We start from the raw sequence: 21627 nt of genomic DNA on the forward strand, positions 1-21627 counted from the left end.
AGCAGGAAGGTTAGTGCAGCTAACACAGAGGAAATGAAGGGAGGAGCAGCAGGAGATGATGTCAGATCACACAGAGCTTTGTAAGCCATTGTAAAGACTTCTTGCTTTTATTCTGAGTCAAGCCATTGCAGGACTTGGGGCAAAAGAGCCGACTTACATCAGAAAATAGTCTGTATTGAGGCGAAGCAGGCATATTAATGGGGGCAGCCATTACAGTAACCCAGGCTAGAGATGGTAGTGGTTTAGTCCAAGGTCACAGCAATAAAGGTGGGGAGAAATGATCAGATTCTGGATATATTTTGAAAATAGAGGCATTTGCTGAGGGCATTTGCTAACAGATCGCACTTGAAATGGAAATGAATAAGGGTCACAGATGACTCCAAGGGTTTTGGTCCTAGCAACTGAAAGGATGGAGTTGCCATCAACGGAAATAGGATTCCAGATGAAGATTTCAGAGTTGGGGGAGCATCAAGACTTCAGTCTTGGAAATGTTATGTTTGAGATGACTGCAAGCGCAGGTGTGGAGTAGGCAATTGAATATAAAAGTCTGATGTTCAGGAGCCAAGTCTGGACTGAAGATATAAGTTTGGGAGTTGTTAGCATATACGTGGTATTAAAGTAATAGACTGGATGAAATTCTCCTTTACCGGAGGGAGTGCGAGTAAATGAGAGAAGAGGGCCCTGCATTAAGCACCAGAACAATCTAATATTAAGATTTTCAGGGAGAAAAAAAAGATAAGAGCAAAGGAAACTGGCCAGAGGCATCCAGTGGAGTGCAAGAAAAACTAAGAAAGTGTGTAGCCTGGAAGCAAGGGAAAGAATGTATATCAAGAAAGATGAGACTAACCCCTACATTAGTGGATGGTTAGGAGCAATAATGCCATAATTGGGAAGCATGCAGTAAATGTTAGCTCATAATAGTAATAGTGGAGGGGTTGGTAGCAGGTGTGGTAATGGGTACAATTCCAGGAGCATTCTCTGTGGTGCATACAGCAAGATGCTTAGGAGAAGTGGTTCTACTTCAGCCAGCTGACCATTAGAGCAGAGATTCTTCACATTTTTTGTGCCATGATCCTTTCTGGCAATCTGATTAAGCCTGTGGATCTCTTCTAAGAATAATGCTTTCTTTTTAAGTGCAAAAAATAAAATACATAAGATTAAAAAGAAATGAATTATATGAAAACATGGTAATCAGAGTATTTAAAAAACAAATGCATTACATCCTTCTTTATTAATATATTTAGATAATATTTAGTAGGGTGTCTAATAACTCTCATAATTTCATCAGAGTGATGAATATGAACAATACTTCCATATCTGCAGCAGGTTCATTATAGAAAAACATCTGCAGTTTCTGTGGTTAGCAATCTTGCCAGTACTGATGATATTATTTTGGCTTGTTGCCTACTTTAATAATTTTAAAAATCGCTAAATTTCAGTTAGAGGTTGTGAAAACAAGAGTACTTTCCCCCCACTGTGTTCATGGAGCTCTAAATTCTATCCTTGAACCCCAGGTAAGAACCGTTGAATTACAGGATAAAATAAATCCTATATATGGGAAATTGACAGAGTAAAATTAATTGATGATGTGTAATTTATAACACAGCATGGTATAACAATATATTAGTGCATTTTTGAAAGAAGAAAACTGTTCTTAGAACACAGTAATAAGAACAGGGAGATCACCAAAGTTATTAGCAGATGTGCCAATTAATGTCAAAATCTCTGCTTCAATTCTGAGTAAGTCCATCAATTTCATCTAGGGGGGAAATGAGATGCATGAACCCCCATGAGCTGTGTTGTTTATCCATGACATTAGGTAAAGGTGGAGAAGGCATGAGAATATGTTTACCTTTGTCTTCCACTTCTGGAAAAAAAAAACTTCAACAATATTTTCCACTGACAGATTAATAGGCAACCTTTTGGATAAGAGGCACTGCTAAGCCCATCTGTTTCCATATGTCTCACTCTTTTTACTCTTATCTCAAGTGATAAATCACATGGGCATCCCGACATGAGGGGAAAACTTTGGAGGAAGAAAATAATCCAAATTGATCCACCGTCATTTTAGAGAGGAAATCAAAATGCTTTAAAAACAACCCCACAAAGAATAGGTGCTAAAAACAGAAAACCCTCAGGCTAGGAGGCTTTGTGAAAAATACTATACCCCAAATAGTTCAAAGATTTATGTTAGGATCACGAGTGCCCTTTGGAAAGGATTGTAAACCAAATCCTCTTGGCTTCAAATAACTTGATTAGAGCATGTGCAACCTTATGAAAAACGTTTTTATCTTTCTATTTTGTATTGCATGTGAAAGAGGAACACGTGGAACTTATATTAGCTTTTTTTTTTTTAATTTAATGCTGTGATGATAAGCCAGTAAAGGCTTTCTTTTATATCAAGGTAAAAGAGTGCTCCATCAAGCAGTAACCTTGATTTTGTGGTTCCTTTCAAACAGGGAATGCGGAGCAGGAACTTTCGTCAATTTTGCTTCTTTGGAGAGGGATGGAAAGCTTCCATACAACTGGTGAGCATTACTTTGCAACAAGGCTCTAGAGAGCTTATCTATGCTGTGTGTGTGCTCCAAACTTTATTTGACTCTCTTTGGGGGATACATGGTTTTGTCTGATTGTCCTTTCACAATTTTGGTGAGAGTGGACTTTCCAAGGTTAGATTTTTTTCCCTGAATGTATTAGTTTATATAGGTTTACTGCAGTTACGAAGTAGAGAAAATGTCTTAGTCGGCTGAGTTGTTACTATATTAAACGAAGGACTAACACAGGCATGGATGTAGCCCCAAACCGTGCTGAAGAAGGGCTTCAGTGCAGGAGTCACACTGAACGCGTAAGTGGTGGCGAAGGCACAGGACAGACCCCAGCGAAGCAACAGGACAGAGAGAAGCATCTCTATTTCAAACTGACATTTCAGTGCCTGAGAATATGAGCCCCACTTCTGTTCAGGATCGAGTAGACATATTCAGCCCAGGCCTCTCAGCTCTTACACTTATAGGTAAATAAATATCAAAGGCAGTGAGGTCCCATGGGAAAACCTGGCCTTATTTTTTTCCCCATGCTTGAATCTTAAGGACCTAGAGGGAGGAGGTATTTGGAGAATTGAGAAAGCATTGTCAGGAGATTAAATTGTTTGACATTATACCTTAACACTGATACATGAGAATTAACAATGCTATCAGCTACAATGGAGACCCAACAAAATTGCTAATGAAGTAACCATTTAATACAAAGCTGGCACTGCTTACATGATCAGGTTTGTTTCTTTTGCAAGCCACAATGCAAAGCACATTTATTTAAATGTATACATTTCATGTTAATCCTTGGTAAATGGTCTTTTTTTCTTCTTCTTGTTTTCCTAATCCCCCAAAATGGTGATCTTCAAGAAATAGATAGGTGAGACTAGAAACTTTACAGAATCAATGAGGGAGGGAGGGCTTTAATTGGAATATAACTTCGGCTTCCTTGAGTGGGCATCTAGCAGTGGGAAGTCTAGTTGAAATAGGATTCTTTTCAATAAGACAATATGTTGTACTATTTTTAAATTTTAGCCTGAATGGAATTTTGCTATTAAACTACAATTAATCCAACTGTGAAGAAAGAAAACCCATAACCCCTCGACAGTGGAAAGTTAGTAAACATTTCTAGGTTTGTTCAGATATATTAACACTCTTGCCAAGATTAAGAGACTAATTCACTGATCTTTGTTTCTTGTCTGGCTCACCCTTTAAAAAGGCCCAGTCACAAAACAGTGAAGAACAGCCCATCTAGGAATTGATCCAATTATACCTGGGACTCAGGGCAGCTGTGTATTGACTAACTGCACAATCAGTCACGACTGATAGAATATGGGACGTCAGTTATGGGAGAGCTAAGGCAAAAGAGAATTCACTTCAGGACCTTTCTAGAAAAATCTAGAAAATTCTCCTCCTGCTCTTGGCAAAGATGGTTTTGCCAGTACCGGCATGTACTGGCGGACAGAACAGATATATCCCTGGGAACCTGTAGTAATGAAAGTGACAAGGTGACAGCATCTCCCCTCCTAGTTCTCAGTGTACCTACAGACCCAGCCATAGGACATGTTGAAATCTACGTTAATGAACGTTCTATTTTGCACGTGGTTTGCATACCTGAAATTGTATTCACACCACGCTTTTTAAATCAGCAGACTGAATCAGAAGTAAAGTACAGCGCGATAATTTTGCTCCCACTCAGGTCAGTATTAATCAGATTATGGACCAGGCAGTTTCATGAGCTACTTGTCTTGAATCATTGATACCTGAGCGTCCTTCCATAGCTCTGTTTTAAGGGTTATTTTTCAGCGATGGTGTATGAACTTAAACTAGAAGTAATATAGAAAGTCACACCTAGGAGTGCAGCTTTGTAAGAATGCATCCCAGAAGCTTGGGGTCTCTGCCAGAATTGGTATAGGCAGAAATTGACCGTTGGTTGATATTTCCTCACACAAGCCGCTGTTGGCAATTGAATGATGCTATAATGGTTCCTTAAAATAGGTTCAAGCGTGGCAAAGGTAATAATATCCAAGAATAAGAGACAACTAATGAGGCATTTAAGACCTCATTTAACTGAATGTAAAATGTAATCACTTAATAGCAGACTAATTGACACAAAATAAGTTGAAAGGAATATATCTGATTACAATATGTATGTGTGCGAATAAAACTGGTGTTGGCAATATGATAGCACGTAAGCCTTCGCGTTTCAATTTCACAGAATGGAATAATATGTAATTGTAATTAAGATGCTTGTCATTTTAATTGATCCCAGTAGGTAATTTACTGATATCTGTTCACAGTTTATGTTACTAACTCTTGCCACTTTTTCATCTTTACATCTGTTATATCTATTAATGCTCACAGGCGTAGGAGTATATTTGCTTTCTTAACCCTGCTACCCTCATGTCTTTGGACTGATTATCTTTTGGCATTTTATATTAATCCTTGGTAAGTGATTTTTTTTTTTTTACTGTTTACCTAACAAAAAGTCTATAAGGTTAGCTCTCCAGAAGTAAAACCAAAAGGAAAAATTCTCTTTAATTATCTGATGTGTTTGGGCAACTGCTAAAATTATTGATCAGGTATTGAAATGGATTAAAATAGTTCATGGTACCAAGATGCTAACTAAGTATAATGTTTTTCCAATTAAAATTTTCTTCTTGGGATGTTCTTGGCAAGCTTTTCTTCCATGAATTACTAGTCATTTGTTTCTTCATTCAATCAATGCATTGACTTCTCATCTTTGTAAATGATGCTTCCCATTTTCCTTACTATCTCCATCCATTAGAGAGCTCCATATTTCCAAGAAGGAAGAAATGCTTTCAGGTAGAGAAGCCCAGAATACTGTACTCTGTGTTGAGGTGTTAGTGTTTTCACAGTAATGCTAACTCAATGAATATTGAACAACTAAGTGCAAGCCTCTTTGTATAATTATCTTATTTAATTGTCCCCACAACTGTGCAGAGCCCCATCCTAGAGACATGGAAATAGAGGCTTAAGGAGATTATATTAACATCATATTACTATATAGAAAATCCAGGTTCCAACCACAGGTGTTCCAAAATCTATTCTTTCCTCTGTAAAAAGCAGCTTCCTTTAAATTCTCCTTTTCTTAACTTTTAAATCATTTTAATAATCAAATCTCAAAGAGTATCCTTTTCAGTTTGTATAAAATCTAATAACAATAATTTTGAAATCTGGGACTAACATATCTAGAAGGACTATTTCCTTTCCTGAGCCGCAGGAAAAAAGGTAGTGGTTTCCTGACCAAAAACAAAACATCATTGTCCTGAAAAATCCAAGGTGTTTAGGTACTAAATTATGTACAGACAGATTCAGATATATGGACAACTTCAGAACTCAGAAAAAACAATAAAGATAGTTCATGAACTGGAAAAATGGCGCTTGAGTGGGGAGAGTGAGGGGAAGAGTGAAAGATGAAAAGCAATCTGTAGAGTTATTTATTCAAAAAGACAGTTGATCAAATGTTCTTCAGCTCCTCCAAGGACAGAATAAATACAGTTGGCAAGGTTAGGACTTCAAGTTGCAATGGAAGAAATACCAAAAAGGACTTTCTCACAGTAGAGATTAATACCAGCATTAATACCAGTAGAGATTAATACCAGCAATGGGGTTGTTTTGGGGTTTTTTGTTTGTTTGTTTGTTTGTTTTAAAGAAAGACTAGAGGAAAACTGTTGAAACATGGTAGACACTGAGGTGTTAAATAATGAACCCACAAGAATGTCTCGGATGATAAGGACCCATTCGCTGTTATTCCAAGTTGGTTTTAATAACAGTTTTGAGTATAGGGCTTCACCATAGCCAACACAATATTTTAAGTATTTAACATCAGATAGTATTCAGGTATGAGTAGTGCATATATATTCCATTTTGACCTTCAAAATATGCATCACTTTTCACTCAACATCTACTAATCATTCTCAAGTATTCTACCTATCATCAGAATACTTGTACCCAATACCCTTAAAGTACCCTCCACAGATCTCAATTCAAACAGAAGAAAGAAAGATACGTATACTATCATATTAATTTTTCTGCTTAATTCTCTGACTTTCCCACAGTTTGGTTTGTAAGCTTATATCAGGGCTGTGCTTTTTTTGCATGTATTTCTTACTAGGTCCCCCTGATGAACACATCTTCAAATTCCAACAACTCCTTCAAGGTCTGCTATTTATAGTATTGATCAAATAGCATGAGACCCAAGTCAGGGGGGAAAAAACCCTTCAGTAGTTGTGTTTGTTTGTTTTTTGTTTGGGGTTTTTGTTTGTTTGTTTTTAAAAAACCTTTCAGTCTTTTTTAGAAGAATTGTCTTGAGATGTAAATGGTTATCTCCAGCTGAGAAGAGAAGGCAAAACATAGAGCCCCAGGCTTTCTGTCACTTGCGGTAAACCATACACTTATCAACCAATGAGAATAGACTGAACGTAAACTCTGTTTTCCGCCCTAGGCTTGTGCTAGGTCAGATATAACAGAAGTAAAATACATGATCCTTGCTTTTTTTCAGGTGCAGCTAGCTTAGCACTCACAAAGCCACCCGAGGTCCCTACTGTTTGCTACGTTTCTCTTCATCTAGTAACTCGTGGATGTTTTCCCCTGCTTTCATTTGCAGATAGCCATTTTAATCCTCCTCCAGATGTGTTTGTCTTCATAGTTCACCTAGTCTGTTAACAACCACTAGAAATAACAGAGCCGCCCACCCTACCTCCTTCCTCACACACGGCCTGGTTTCTTCTCTAAATTGCCAAGTTCAGGGGAATAGATGTTCCCGTTAATTTTGTAAAATCTTCCTGGTGAGTGGTTCGTGTGGAAACCAGGAGACTCTTTCTCTCTCATAGTGTTGCTCGAATCTTCTCCCAGGGCGATAGCAAAACCAGAGCCGATCACCAGTGCCCAGGTGGCTTAGTCTCAAAATGGTATTCTGCCAGGATTTCTGGTTACCATCATCTCAGATCGGGTTTCCTAATCAGAGAAAACCATTTCATTCGGACCAGCTCTATCTGGATTCATTGTTACTGCTCTTTTTATTAACACTGTACTCACCTCATGCTCTGCTCAAGTATTCATCTGCCTGCTCGAAATCTGCAAGAGTTGTCATTTTAAGCGTGAAGCAACATTTAGTTTAAACTGCTCAGCTTTCCTCCTGGTTATTGCATATTTTATTCAGAGGATGATATAACTCTAAACGCCTTTTTAAGATTTGGGGATGATCTCCAGCTAGCTCATGAAAGAGTAAGTGGCGCTTATGAAATTGGGGACATTTAGAGTATTGGGGGTTGTTTCCGGGGGGTTTTGTTTGTTTTTAGTCTTTGTAAATCCCATGCTTCTGCCATTGCCTCTTTTCATATTCCTTTTCACAATGAATTCCAGTCTGGCTGGCTTTCTAAGATCTCATAACCATGAAGAACTTATGCATCTTAACTTCTTGAAGTCATTAGGATTTTGAACCTTACCTAACTGATATAAGTAAAAGAGAAAATTGGAAGATGTGCATGATCATGTATGCATATATACTGTTTGTCTGATGAGTGTTATCAATTACTCAAAAAATCTTTTGCAATGACAAGATGACACCCTACACATCACCTCAAATGTTCATGGTAACAGGCGCACACACTAGCTCTTTCCATAATGCGCTGACAACCAAAGGGCTGGCGGAACCTCCACTTACATGTTTAAAAGTGAAATGTCGGGGCGCCTGGGTGGCTCAGTCGTTAAGCGTCTGCCTTCGGCTCAGGTCATGATTCCAGGTCCTGGGATCGAGCCCCGCATCGGGCTCCCTGCTCCGCGGGAAGCCTGCTTCTCCCTCTCCCACTCCCCCTGCTTGTGTTCCCTCTCTCGCTGTGTCTCTCTCTCTGTCAAATAAATAAATAAAATCTTAAAAAAAAAAAAAAAAAGTGAAATGTCCCCTGATTTTCGTCTTAGAATTAGTACAGCAATTGAAAACGTAGGAAAATTCCATCCGTGTGGCTGTGGAGTCTCATAATTCAGTCCTGTCCTTGTCCCACAGCCTACAGATGTGAGAACCCTTTGGAATCAATTCTGCAAAATCTAAGCAGAACATAAAGGTTGTATACAAATCATGAAGACATACACTTAAACATACACTTTTGGCAATAAGTCATTGAAAACGTGTGGTGGAATTTTACATTCTATGTAAAGTTCATTCAATCAATGAATGAAAATGAAAGAAAAAAAGTGCCTGTCTTCCAGTAATCAGGTTTCTACACAGCTGTTGAATAGTAGCAGCTTAATATTTCAGCACTGAATTTATTCAGTGTTACTCTCCCACATACATTTGTTTCTTCCCAGTTTCCCTGTCTGTTTGGATAGGAAAGATTTGGTTTGGTTTTTTTTTTTTTCCCACTCCCAATCACAAAATATGTTGGCAGCCTCCTGACTTCACCAAACTGTTATCTCAGCGAACATTCCTCTGTCATAAAGCACCATCATCAGCTCCCACGATACAAAGTGAATGTGGAATTCCTAAAGTTAACTACATTACCCCCACAAGAGCTGAGTAAAAATTATTCAAAAGATGTTCTTTTAGGTTCCCAAATGCCTAGATGATACAGCCCTGTCCAACATTACAGTGGTGTTTTGAGGGGGTGAGGGAGAAGCAAAGTAAAAACTGGAATGTCTATTCCCTCTAAATCTCAAACACGGAGGACAGAGGATGAAGGAGAACAAATAGGAAGGGAGCTATTGAGTGGACTGTCATCACTCAGAAGTGGGAAGAAGTAAAACTGAAGTAAAAACTGAAACCAGGAAATGAAAACCGAAACACCTCTTGCCTTAATGGATATTTCCCTGTATTCCCTGCCCTCGTACCTTCCTGTCCATCCACCAGTTCCACTTCCTGAGTCTAGTATCAAACTCCTCATTGAATCATTAAGTAAAATTGTGGGGGCAACATGGCAAACGTGTTTTGTTTCAACCCAATTCACTAAGCATTTATTGAGCACCACCATGTGTCCTATTAACTATGCTCAGCTCTGGGGGGGGGGGGTGGGGGGGGGGGAAGGACCGTGTAGCAAGGAGCACAGAAGCAACTGATGGACACCAGGAGAAACATTCCATGAACAAAGTGCTACGAGAGCACAGAGGAAGCAGTGCTTCATTCTGCTACAACCTTTCTAGAAATGAAGGTACCCGGATATTCACAATTCTAATTTTTATTTTTTTAAAGATTTTATTTATTTATTTAGAGAGAATGAGCGCAAGCGGGGGGAGGGGGGGAGAGACTCTCAAGCAGACTGAGCTGAGCACGGAGCCCGAATGGGGGCTTGATCCTACGACCCTGAGATCACGACCTGAGCCGAAAGCAAGAGTTGGCTGCCTTAAGCGACTGAGCCACCCAGTCGCCTCCACAATTTTTAATATAAATAAATATTCTGGCACACGAGAGCACTCAGATCACACTGGTTATTTACTACAGATGGTTTATTTTCTGAAAGTTTGTGTGCTTCCATCAATATTTAAAGACTTTGGGAAACTATTTGTAAAAATTGTCATTCACAATCGTATCAATATTTATCATTTATATAAAACAATAAAAATACAGTAATGAAGTGTTTCAGCAGAGACCATATTCTCATTCACTAACTTAGGTCAGTTACCTTATTTGTTGGTTGAAAACGATTACCCTAAATACCCCCTAAAAATGTAATTAACTGTAACATATATTAGCATTACATGTGTTTGAGCTTACAGAATAGTAATGAATTAAGAACTAGTAATAGGTACCATTCTTCAGATAGCTTAAAAAACTAGTTCAAAACTGAATTAGAACAATGCCATAATAGAATTCTATAAGACACACGCCAGGGCACCTGGGTGGCGCCGTCAGTTAAGCATCCAACTCTTGGTTTCAACTCAGGTCATGATCTTAGGATCATGAGATCGAGTCCTGCATTGGGCTCTGTGCTCAGCACAGAGTCTGCTTGAGATTTTCTCTGCCTCTCCCTCTGCCCCTCCTGCTTGCAATACTCTCTCTCTCTCAAATAAATAAATAAATCTTAAAAAAAAAAAAAAAGAGGGGCACCTGGGTGGCTCAGTCGGTTCAGCGTCTGCCTTCGGCTCGGGTCATGATCCCAGGGTCCTGGGATCAAGTTCGGCATCCGGACTCCCTGCTCATTAGGGATCGTGCTTCTCCCGCTCCCTTTACTGTTTCCCATGCTTGTGCGCTCTGGCTCTCTCTCTGTCAAATAAATAAATAAAATCTTAAAAAAAAAGATACATGCCAACACTGTTAGCACAAACTCACATTCCCAGGGAAGATGCTTTGAGTCTTTGAGTCTTTGACAACCAACATATCCACCCTCCCAGATACTTCGTTCTCCCCTTTTATTCCCCAATTCTTTCCTTCTTGCCTATAGATCCTAGAGTTTTCAGGCAACAGATATTTCTGTATATTTATAAAATACTTCAGCAGCTTAACCACTAGTAGCAAGAGATTATATTTCTAGAATTTAGTATTTGGCAAATCCAAAATGTAAAGTACAAGTATGTTCTTGTAATCTAATAGACTTTTTAAGAAGTGAATCTGAAATTATTATCATTATCTTCTCATTTAAGGAAAAGTAATTAAACAAACTGGAGGTATGTTTAATGAAAATTAAATAAAATTGAGGTGCCTGATGTAATTATTTAAAGCTCTTCAAGTTTCATCATTATGTCAATCGATTCTTTTGCCCAGATAAAGCTGTCTTTTTTTTTTTTTTAAATTCTCAGGAGTAAAAATGGTTTAAAGAAGAGGAAACTGACTAAGTAAGTTGTTTTTTATTGTTGAGATATAACTGACCTATAACATTGTGTAAGTTTAAGGTGTGCAATGTGTTGATTTAATACACTGATATAATGCAGTATGATTCCCACCATAACATTTAGGCAACAACTCTATCCTGTCACATAATTATTGTTTCTTTTTGTGGTGAAAATATTAAAGATTAGTCTTAGAAACTTTGAAGTATATAATACAGTAAGTTTTTCTTATATTTCTTTTTGAAATGTTTAATTTAAAAAAAGTTCTTCATAATGATCTTCATTTTGCCTATTGAAATGATTGCTTGTTGGGCGCCTGGGTGGCTCAGTTGGTTAAGCGACTGCCTTCGGCTCAGGTCATGATCCTGGAGTCCCTGGATCGAGTCTCGCATCTGCTTCTCCCTCTGACCCTCCCCCCTCTCATGTGCTCTCTCTCATTCTTTCTCTCTCAAATAAATAAATAAATAAAAATCTTAAAAAAAAAAAAAGATTGCTTGTTTTCAAATGGAAGGGATGCTTAAGAAAGAGGCAAATGTAGGGGCGCCTAGCTGGCTCAGTCGGAGGAGCATGAGACTCTTGATCTCAGGGTCATGAGTTCAAGCCCCACATTGGGTGTAGAGATTACTTAAATAAATAAAACTTAGGGGCGCCTGGGTGGCTCAGTTGTTAAGCGTCTGCCTTCGGCTCAGGTCATGATCCCAGGGTCCTGGGATCAAGCCCCACATCGGACTCCCTGCTCAGCGGGAAGCCTGCTTCTCCCTCTCCCACTCCCCCTGCTTGTGTTCCCTCTCTGGCTCTCTGTCAAATAAATAAATAAAATATTTAAAAATAAATAAATAAATAAATAAAACTTAAAAAAGAGGGCAGGTGTATATTTCAACAGCTAAACTATTATGTGTGGGTGTGTTTACACATATGGGTGGCAGAGACCACTAAGAAACCAGCTTCCTCTTTCCTTCTCGTTTTCTTTCTAATTCTCCTTCCTTCTCTAAAAGCCAGTTCTTGAGGGGCTCCCCTGCCCACATTTCCATTTGCTTTCTCTTTACTCTTTCTCTTTACCTCCCAAAGCCGCCCCCTCCCACTCCGCACCATGTCCCCGTGGCTCCCCTTTCCTATCTGTACCTATTCTCATTTCACCCCTCGTTTGCTCCACCTTCTCTTCTCCCTTTTCCCTCTAAACCTTTATCCTCTCGATCTTTACTCCCTCCCAGCTTGCTTTTGCTACTCCTTACCATCCTCCTCCTCTCCCTGATGTTCATTCTTCTGTTTCCTGGCCCTTCCTCTGTCTCTCTTTTCCTTTTGCTTTTTCTAACCCATAAATATTTTCTCAGATTGCCTTTCCTATTCATGCTTCCTTTCTCCTGGTAATGGGATGAAAACTGGAATCATTCAATCCAACGTTAAGGTCAATGCCCTGCTCAGAGACAACAGCAGGAGAGGGCAGGTCTAATGGAGTTCCTTCTAGGATAGGAGCCCCACATTTAGCCATTCTTTTAGAAGGATGGCAAGTTTGATGTGGGAATAGCTTTTAACCAGAAATCATTCTCCCAGGTGCTGGTCATCATTCTACTGCTGAGTAGCCACGTAATCTTGGACTATTCAATGGACTCTTAGCCTTGGCTGTCTCACTTGAAGCATGGGGTTGATGTTGCCCGGGTCTACTTCAGGGATCAACCGAGCAATATAACATATGCGAATATGTATGCACTGCAGTGTGTTTTATGGATACGAGTCATTAATGCTATTAAGTGAAACCATTAGAATTCAAGTGTACTTCTGGGAGGTATAATGCCCTTTAAATTCTACTAAAATCTTAACAGAATCTATGGGATTGGCTAATCAACAACTTTAAACAAATAACTATTAATAATACTATGTATTTGCTAATAGGACATAAGGCCACAAGTAGATGATATAAGCTGAGTACTTTGTAGCAAGACTAAGGGAAAGGTCACTGTGTGGATCCTGCCAAAGTGGAAAGGCTTGGATTAGATGCCAGAGCAGAGCATCTTGTAGAAGCTTAGGGAGCAGGTTGGTATAGGTAAACTCTGGGAAGGATAAGCAGCTACAGAAAACTGTAGGAAATAAAATATAATTTTTTTTAAGATTTTATTTATTTATCCGAGAGAGAGAGAGAGAGGGAGGGAGGGAGGGAGGGAGGGAGATCATGAGCAGGGGGGAGGGGTGGAGGGGGAAACAGACTCCCCACTGAGCAGGAAGTCTGACTTGGGACTCGATCCCAGGACCCTGGGATCATGATACTGAGCTGAAGGCAGACGCTTAACCAACTGGCCACCCGGGCACCCTAAAATATAATTCTTATTCATGAAAAGAAGAAGAAGGAAAGAGGTGAGGACTTCGGGTATAGATACAGAAACATAAGCTCAGATGTGTTACTTGATTGTACCTTTGAAACTTTTTGATACTTTTATAGATACACAAACATGGCTCTTTAAGAATGAGGCTCTAGAAGCTTTCTGGATATGTGCTTCATCACACCGACCCTGCCTCTGCTCTGAGGAGACAGTGTAGCTAGCATGTATGTATGTATACTAGTATGACCATAATATTTTATAGATGACATTGTTGAATCTCACAAGAGTTAGAGCAATTTTCCATGATCACACAGTAAATAAAATAAAACCATATCTCAAACAGTTCTTCAGACTCTAATCCTTTGTTCTTTCCCATAAATCAGAATTTTCTAGAAACAACATATATACATGTATGTATGTAAGCATGCATATATATATAATATTTTTTTAAGATTTTATTTATTTGTCAAAGAGAGTGAGCACAAGCAGGGGGAGCGGCAGGCAGAGGGAGAAGCAGGCTCTCTGCTGAGCAAGGAGCCCAATGTGGGACTTGATCCCAGGACCCTGAGATCATGGCCTGAGCCGAAGGCAGACAATGGACCGACTGAGCCACTCAGGCATCCCATATATATAATATTTTATTGCTAGAGTAAGAGCTGACTGAAAATCTAGAGCTCTCTCCCATCTCAAGGAAGTATAATACATAAGGCCCTCTTTTTAATCACAACATATTAGGGACTGATAACTTTAACAACAACAACAAAAAGATGAATGCTGACCCTGGAGCAGTAAAGCTTCCTTTTTTCTCCAAGAAAGTCATTCATGTTTGAAAAGTATGACATTAAACAGTATAGATACCTGTCAACCAGATTTCTAAAACATACATTTCTTTGTGTTTGGTAAAGCCCAGTTCAACTGGATGACTTTGACGCCTACATCAAGGATATGGCCAAAGACTCTGACTATAAATTTTCTCTTCAATTTGAGGTGAGTAGATCAAGTATTTCCTACCTTCTGTGGTAGAAGAGGCATGGGACTTGCCAGATTGGGACTGGTGTCATTTCCCTGTTCACTGGGCAGGGCTTGCGATACGGTTCATAATGGGCAGCGTGGTAACTGTGATGGGGATGTCTCATCGGCTGGTGCAGAGTGAGGACGTGCACCCTTTGCAGGTCAGGACTAGGGTGGCTCCACTGGAGGAAAAGAGAGAACAAATGCGGGTAGTGGGGTGAACAAACACAATCCCAGGAGAAACCATCACTGAACATCAATGCAATCGAGTGTGCGGGGAGGAAAGCAAGGTGAGGATTTAGGTCGGAAAAGAATTTCACTTTCAGGGAATTTTTAGTGGGTCTCTTATGTCACTGAGGGCACAATAAGGGGGGTGGTGGATGAAACAGGTCCCCTTTCTCTTCTGGACAGAGAAGAGCCTGGGTGGGGTGGGGGTGGGCTCTTACAGCTGTAGGACTCCTGGCATTCTGCTTCATATTTCCTTGTGCAATTTCCTTTACTTTTTGGGGGGGAAATTAGGGAGAGAGTTATACCTGGTTCATGTGGAAGGAGGAAAAAAAAAATGGCAACACCTCCTTTCTCTGAAGTACGCGTATCCTTTGAGTCCAAGACCACGTGTCAGAGTAGATGGAAATGAGTCAGCCTCGGATCTCAGCAGTGTAACTGGTCCTCAGGTTTTCTTCCCATATATTTCACAGCTCAGGACAGTCTGGGTGGCCTCATCCTTGAGGTTCCTACAGCAAGGCTCAGGTGGTCCATGATTCAAGGAAACCAGGGAAAAGAAAGAGATCAAGTGACTCTTCTAAATACGGCAATGTTTTCTTAAAGGCCTTAGGAGCTCTTTCGTGTGAAACACCAGGTCGTCGAATGCAGCTGCTTTGCCCTCAGTATTCATATTCATTTCTTCTTTCCCCTCATCAGCTGAGGATATCTTAGGTCTGCAAGAAGCAGCAGGAGTCCTGGTGTGGATATCTAAGAGGGAATTTAAGGATGAGAAGAACTTTACTCATGATCAAATACAAAGCCCCCTAATACTACCCACCTGTGTCATCAGAAATTCCACACAGAGCCGGCTCTGTTATCCATTGCATGCAAGTGTGCAAGAAGTTGTAGATGTGACACCAAATACTATACCTCAAAGAATAGAACTTTGGTGTGAACTGGAGATCTATGACAAGGATGGCATTTCAGGAAGAAAAAAACAAAGGAGATTTTCTTTAAGAACACATAAACCAAAACTCAGGCAGAAAATAAATGTCTGGATAACTCTGATAATGGTGATGAAAATTATGATGTACATACACTTTCAAATTCATTGAAGCCTCCAGCTCTTCATCCCTACTTGATGATGTCACCTTGGTGATGCAGTTAGCATCATTGCCCTCGCTGGGAAGGTTAGGAGTACCTCCCAGCTTATGCCATCAAACCCCAGTGTGATTATTACTGTGCTTCTGAAGTGCATCATCATAAAGAAAATTCAGTGAGCCATTTTTTGGTAAAAAGAGAAGATGATTTTAGTTGTCAATGACACACCATTCAGACTAGTTTAGACCAAAGAGAGAGGGCATTTGTTCAAAGGATGCTGAGATATCTCATCTAACCAAAGGAATCTTATAATCAGAGCTAAACCAGAGGGAGGAAAGGGAGCAGCTCAGTGTCAGGAATGATTGGAACCAGGGGCCACACCCCTGCAGAGACCCACTCTTTTTTTTTTTTTTTTTCTCACTTCTGCTTCTCTCTCTGTCTTGGCCTCTCTCTCTCTTTCGCTGCAAACCAACCTCTTTCACACAGTGGAAAACACCACAACCCACAACCCCCAAGCATCACATCTGAGAGTTTCCACAGTTTCCAAAGGGAACTGTTGACTCTCTTTCTTATTCAGAGTTTAAAAATTAACAGGAGAGGATACTGATTGCAGGCCTGCGTTGTGACATCCACTCAAGCCAACTGCAGCCTGAGAGAGCAGACTCACATAGGAACGGGACAGTTCTTACTAGAACCGCTTGGCTAAATCAATGGGGAGCACTATTCCCCAAAAAAGGAAGGATACTGGAGAACCAAACAATAAATGATTTGAAGCTTCAGATGCTTCAAAAATATGAAATGTAGGATAATAAATTCTGTGTGCTAAATGTTTAATTTATAGCATGTTGAAACCTTTTGTACATTCAATATATAAATGAACACATTCAGGCTTATTCCATAAGAATTATAAAGGAGGTAGGATTGTACTAAAGGTCTGACATACATCCTAAAATCAGGTATGGGTATGAGTCTTTGAAAACAGATCCAAAACCCTTAGTTCTCATGACCATTTTGCCTTTAATCAATATTGAAAAAAAGCCACAATTTCTCATCCCCTCAATTTGTTCATCCAATGAGTAGGCTGAACTAAATCAGTAGTTCTCAACTGGGCCAGGACCAGGAAGTCTCCTAGGGAGAGTTTGGGAGTGTGTGGGAGTATTTTTGGTTCTCATAATGCCTTGGGAAGAAGCTACTAGTGATATTCAACGGAGAAAGGGACAGGGATGAGAAATGTTCTGTGATGAGTAGGACAGTCCTGCACAATAAAGAATTGTTCCAGGCCAATAGTATTCCATTGAGAGACCCTGGACTAAATCTGGGACGAGGGTACATCCAAGCTTTCTAACTCACGTGTATTAGAGTTCTCCAGAGAAACAGACCAATAGGAAATATATACATGTATAAACACTAATACAATATAATGTAATCATATAATTCATCCATAAGTTCATTACATTATATACTTCTTATATAATTATAGAATTCTTATGTAATTATTATAAGATGCATATCCTATATACTATAATATAATTGAAGAAATATATATATATAAAGAGATAGTCTTTATTATTATTATTATTTTTTTTTAGATTTTATTTATTTATTTGACAGAGAGATAGCGAGAGCAGGAACACAAGCAGGGGGAGTGGGAGAGGGAGAAGCGGGCTTCCTGCCGAGCAGGGAGTCCGATGTGGGACTCGATCCCAGGACCCTGGGATCATGACCTGAGCCGAAGGCAGATGCTTAACGACTGAGCCACCCAGGCGCCCAAGAGACAGTCTTATTTTAAGGAATGAGCTCACAGAGTCATGAGAGCTCACAAGTCTGAAAACTGCAGGGCAGGCTCTGGACCCAGGGAAAAATTGATGTTGCTGCTCAATCCAAAAGCAACCAGGAAGCAGAATGTCTTCCTCCTCAGGGCACCTCAGTCATTTCTCTTGGGGTCTTCACCTGATGGATCAGGCCCACCAACATTATAGAGAGTAATCTGCTTTGTTAATCACATCTAAAAAAAAAACCTTGCAACATCTAGACTGATGTTTGACTAAGCACTATCTAGGCTCACCAAGCTGACACATAAAATTACCCATCACACCATGATTTGAAGGAGCATTTAGTATCTTTATTTATTCTGAAGCTTTTCTTCATCTATCTTTGTTCTTAGAACATTGTTGATCCTATATGTAATTTATTTGGTGCCGAGTCCTAATACCATATCCCTGCTCTGGTGAGAAAATATAAATTATTCTCCAGAAGTCTGCTTTAAGTCATAGGCTCAGACTGTATTTTTTAACATTTGCCCAAGCAGTGACCCATGGGTGACTCACTTCCTTTTTTGTTCACCAGCCCTCAGGCACCACCAGCCTCCAACAACACCCCTGACCCCCCGCCTCCACTCCCTCAGGTTCCATGTCCCGGTACCCTCATCTGTTTTCAAAGACTCATACTCATACCTGATTTTATGATGTATGTCAGACCTTTCACATGGCAGCCATCAAATTTTCCTGAAGTTGGTAATTAATCAAAACTTAAGGGAAAAAAAAAAAGGTTTCCTGCTCTAATAAGAGCCCAAGAGGGTATTAAAATGGCCCAATCAGCTGGTCTAGCTAAATTCAGTAGCTGCACAGTTATTTGTTCTGTTTGTATGAATGCTTAATACTTGTATTCATTTTGATACTGACATTGAAAGATCACACTCATACTGAGACATTACATCATTTATAAGCATTATGCAAATTGAAACTAATGTCTGGATTTACATATATTACCAATACAGCTGTAAGTCATACATGAAGCTCTATGACTTGCTAATTTGCACTCACTAAATACATTCCTTTTTCACTCTGCATCTGATTTTGGATCTGCTGGAAAGATAGATTATCCTTCTGGTGAAAATGTGCATCTTTTCTTAAGGAGGTTTGGGACTCAGGGATTAGATTCAGTTCCTCATTTTGTATGTCTCATATGGAAAGGTTTTGAAGAGCCAGACTTTAGAGCTTGAAATTGGAGAGCCCACGAGATATACCATATATTGCTCATTCTGCCATTAATTTCTGTGTTTTGTATTTGTTTGATCAGGAGGCTAATGAAAGCTCTCACCATCTTTGTTCAGAAATGTGGCTGCAAATGCCAAAACGGACTGTATTCCTTGCCACGTAGTTCATGAGAGATGAGCCTTGATTTCTGCTAGTAGCTCCCATTGACAACTCTTTTTACTTGTGTTCCGGTCCAGTTCACTGGAGACCTACCTGCAGCCTTTGTTGAAATAAGTCACCTTGAACTCTCTCCAACAGTGCTTACTCCGGGGGTCTTGCTTGGTTCCCAGACCTGAGTTTTCCCTCCTCTTCTAGTTTGGGTCTCTGTTTCCAGGTGTCTATACTAGCGATCTGTCCAGCAGCTGGAGTGTGGCCCCTCAATCCCGTCCTAGTGGGCCAGGGCCCTGCCAGCCCCTGCTAGACTCCCCTGAGGTTGGTGTCCTTCTCCTCCAGTCCTCCATCACCTCCCCAAGATGCCCATTATTACTGCACCCCATTCTTCCTTTAGAGTACCTGTCCTGGCTTGAATTGTATCCCTCAAAAGATATGTTGAAGCCCTAAGCACTCAGTACCTCAGAATATGACTTATTTGGAAACAGGGTCATTGCAGATGTAATTAGTTAAGATGAGGTCATATCGGAGTGGTGTGGGCTCTGAGTCTGACTGGTGTCCCTATGGAAACACAGCTGTGTGAAGACACAGAGACGAACAGGGAGAACACCATGTGGTGACAAAGGCAGAGATCGGAGTTATAGAGCTGCAAGTGAAGGAATACCAAAGGTTGCCTGCAAACCACAGGCGCTAGGAAGAGGCGGGAAGGATGCCCTAATATTCCTCTATAAGTGACAGACGTCAGAAGTCCCTGCTAGCACCTCAATTTCAGACATATAGCCTCCAGAACTATAAGACAATGCATTTCTGTTGCTCTAAGCCCCCCAGCTTGTGGTACTTTGTTACGGCAGCCCTCAGAAATGAATACAGAGTCTCACTAAACACCTCTTCTAAATCCCATCTCCTTTAGGGTTTTCCTGAAAACGAGCCAGACCTGGCCCAATTCCACCGAGCCTTGTACCCTGCCGCATTTGGCACCGCTCCTGTCAACACCACTGGTGACGTCGTGTCTCCTCACTTGCTCCGTAGTCTAGTAATCGAACCCGCCTGACTCTGATGTCCAACCTGTCCCAAATACTTAGCCCCTGCTGACATTGTTACAGACTCTAGAGCCAGATTAGAGTTTGCATTCTTCTCAGAAGATGACTGTGCATGTTATGGGCTGCCTGTGTCCTCCCAAAATTGGTATGTTGATGAGATGGAGGCTTGGGAAGGTAAGTAGGGCTAGACAAGAAAGGTCACGTGAGCACACAGCAAGACGATGGTCCCAGGCAGGCCAAGAGAAGCCCCAGAATGACGTCTACCTTGTCAGCACCTTGATCTTAGCCTGCCCAGCCTCCACAGCTGTGAGGAATACATTTCCATTGTTTAAACCACCCAGTCTATGGAGTTTTGCAATGGCAGCCTGAACAGACTGACACTGCATATGTTTGTGCTTTGCTTTCCCTGACTTGCGTGCTTCAAACCCAGCCAACCCAACGTAGGCTGCCACTGGGCTTTGGGGACTGTATTAGATTTCTAGGGCTGCCGAAACAAATTACCACAGTCTTGGTCACTTAAAACAACAGAAATTTATTCTCTCAGAATTCTAGAGCCCGGAAGTCCAAAGTCAGTGTTATCAGGGCCATGTTTCCTTTGAAGGCTCTAGGGGAGAATCCTTCTTTGCTTCCTCCAGCTTCTGGAGGCTCCAGGTGCTCCTTGGCTTACTTACTGCATGACTCCAATCTATTTCTCTGTCTTTATATGGCCTTCTCTTCTCTCTCTTAGAAAGACACTTGTTCTTAGATACAGGACCCACCCAGATAATACAGAATAATCTCATCTTATGATCCTTAACTTAATTACATCTGCAAAGCCTCTTTTTTAATAAGGCCACATTCACAGGTTCTGCGGGTTAGCATGTGGACACATCTTTTGGGGAGCCACCACTCAACCCGCTATGGATGACTCCGTGGCCCAGGGAAAAACACACAGAGTGATAAATCATAATAGAAACAAAACTGAAAATTCAAAAATGATTTATGTCAGTTTCAGGCCATCACCTCGTCCTTTGCCTTTATGAAGATTTAAGCCTCTGGAGTTTCCATATGGCTGGAAAGAGAACAACTGCAAAGCTACTGATCTGGAAACTTAGTATTTGATCTTCCACTTAGTGACAGGCTAAATTACAAAAGATTGCAGAGCATTTTGTGTACACCCGCCGTTCCCGCTCTGCCGTGGTTCAGCCTTGGCAATTTACATTTACAGTGTTCAGCCAATTACACCTCTCTTATCAGCTTAGGGCGTTTACAGCAAGGAGGCAACACACAATAAGTCCTATCAGTTAGTCAGCTCCCATATGTGCTCCAGCTCCCAGCTCCAATCTGTTTCAGCTCCCATACGTGCTCCGGCTCCCAGCTCCAATCTGTTTCAGCTCCCATACGTGCTCCGGCTCCCAGCTCCAATCTGTTTCAGCTCCCATACGTGCTCCGGCTCCCAGCTCCAATCTGTTTCAGCTCCCATACGTGCTCCGGCTCCCAGCTCCAATCTGTTTCAGCTCCC

At 40.7% G+C, this 21627-nt stretch overlaps 1 protein-coding gene across 5 annotated transcripts in view; it reads left to right on the forward strand.

Moving 5' to 3' along the window:
* Positions 1-21627, forward strand: part of PTPRO (protein tyrosine phosphatase receptor type O) — a 235042-nt gene that overhangs the window by 193177 nt on the left and 20238 nt on the right. For 3 of the 5 annotated variants that reach the window (XM_078075649.1, XM_078075650.1, XM_078075654.1), the window contains 4 exons: positions 2460-2528; positions 4893-4976; positions 11280-11315; positions 14530-14611. In XM_078075649.1, coding sequence (XP_077931775.1) covers positions 2460-2528; positions 4893-4976; positions 11280-11315; positions 14530-14611 — 271 coding nt within the window. The remainder of the gene's footprint in view (positions 1-2459; positions 2529-4892; positions 4977-11279; positions 11316-14529; positions 14612-21627) is intronic. The other 2 variants (XM_078075651.1, XM_078075652.1) reach the window with 1 other exon arrangement.

The sequence above is a fragment of the Halichoerus grypus genome, chromosome 6 (genome assembly GCF_964656455.1).
Source record: "Halichoerus grypus chromosome 6, mHalGry1.hap1.1, whole genome shotgun sequence".
Taxonomy (NCBI): Eukaryota; Metazoa; Chordata; class Mammalia; order Carnivora; family Phocidae; genus Halichoerus; species Halichoerus grypus.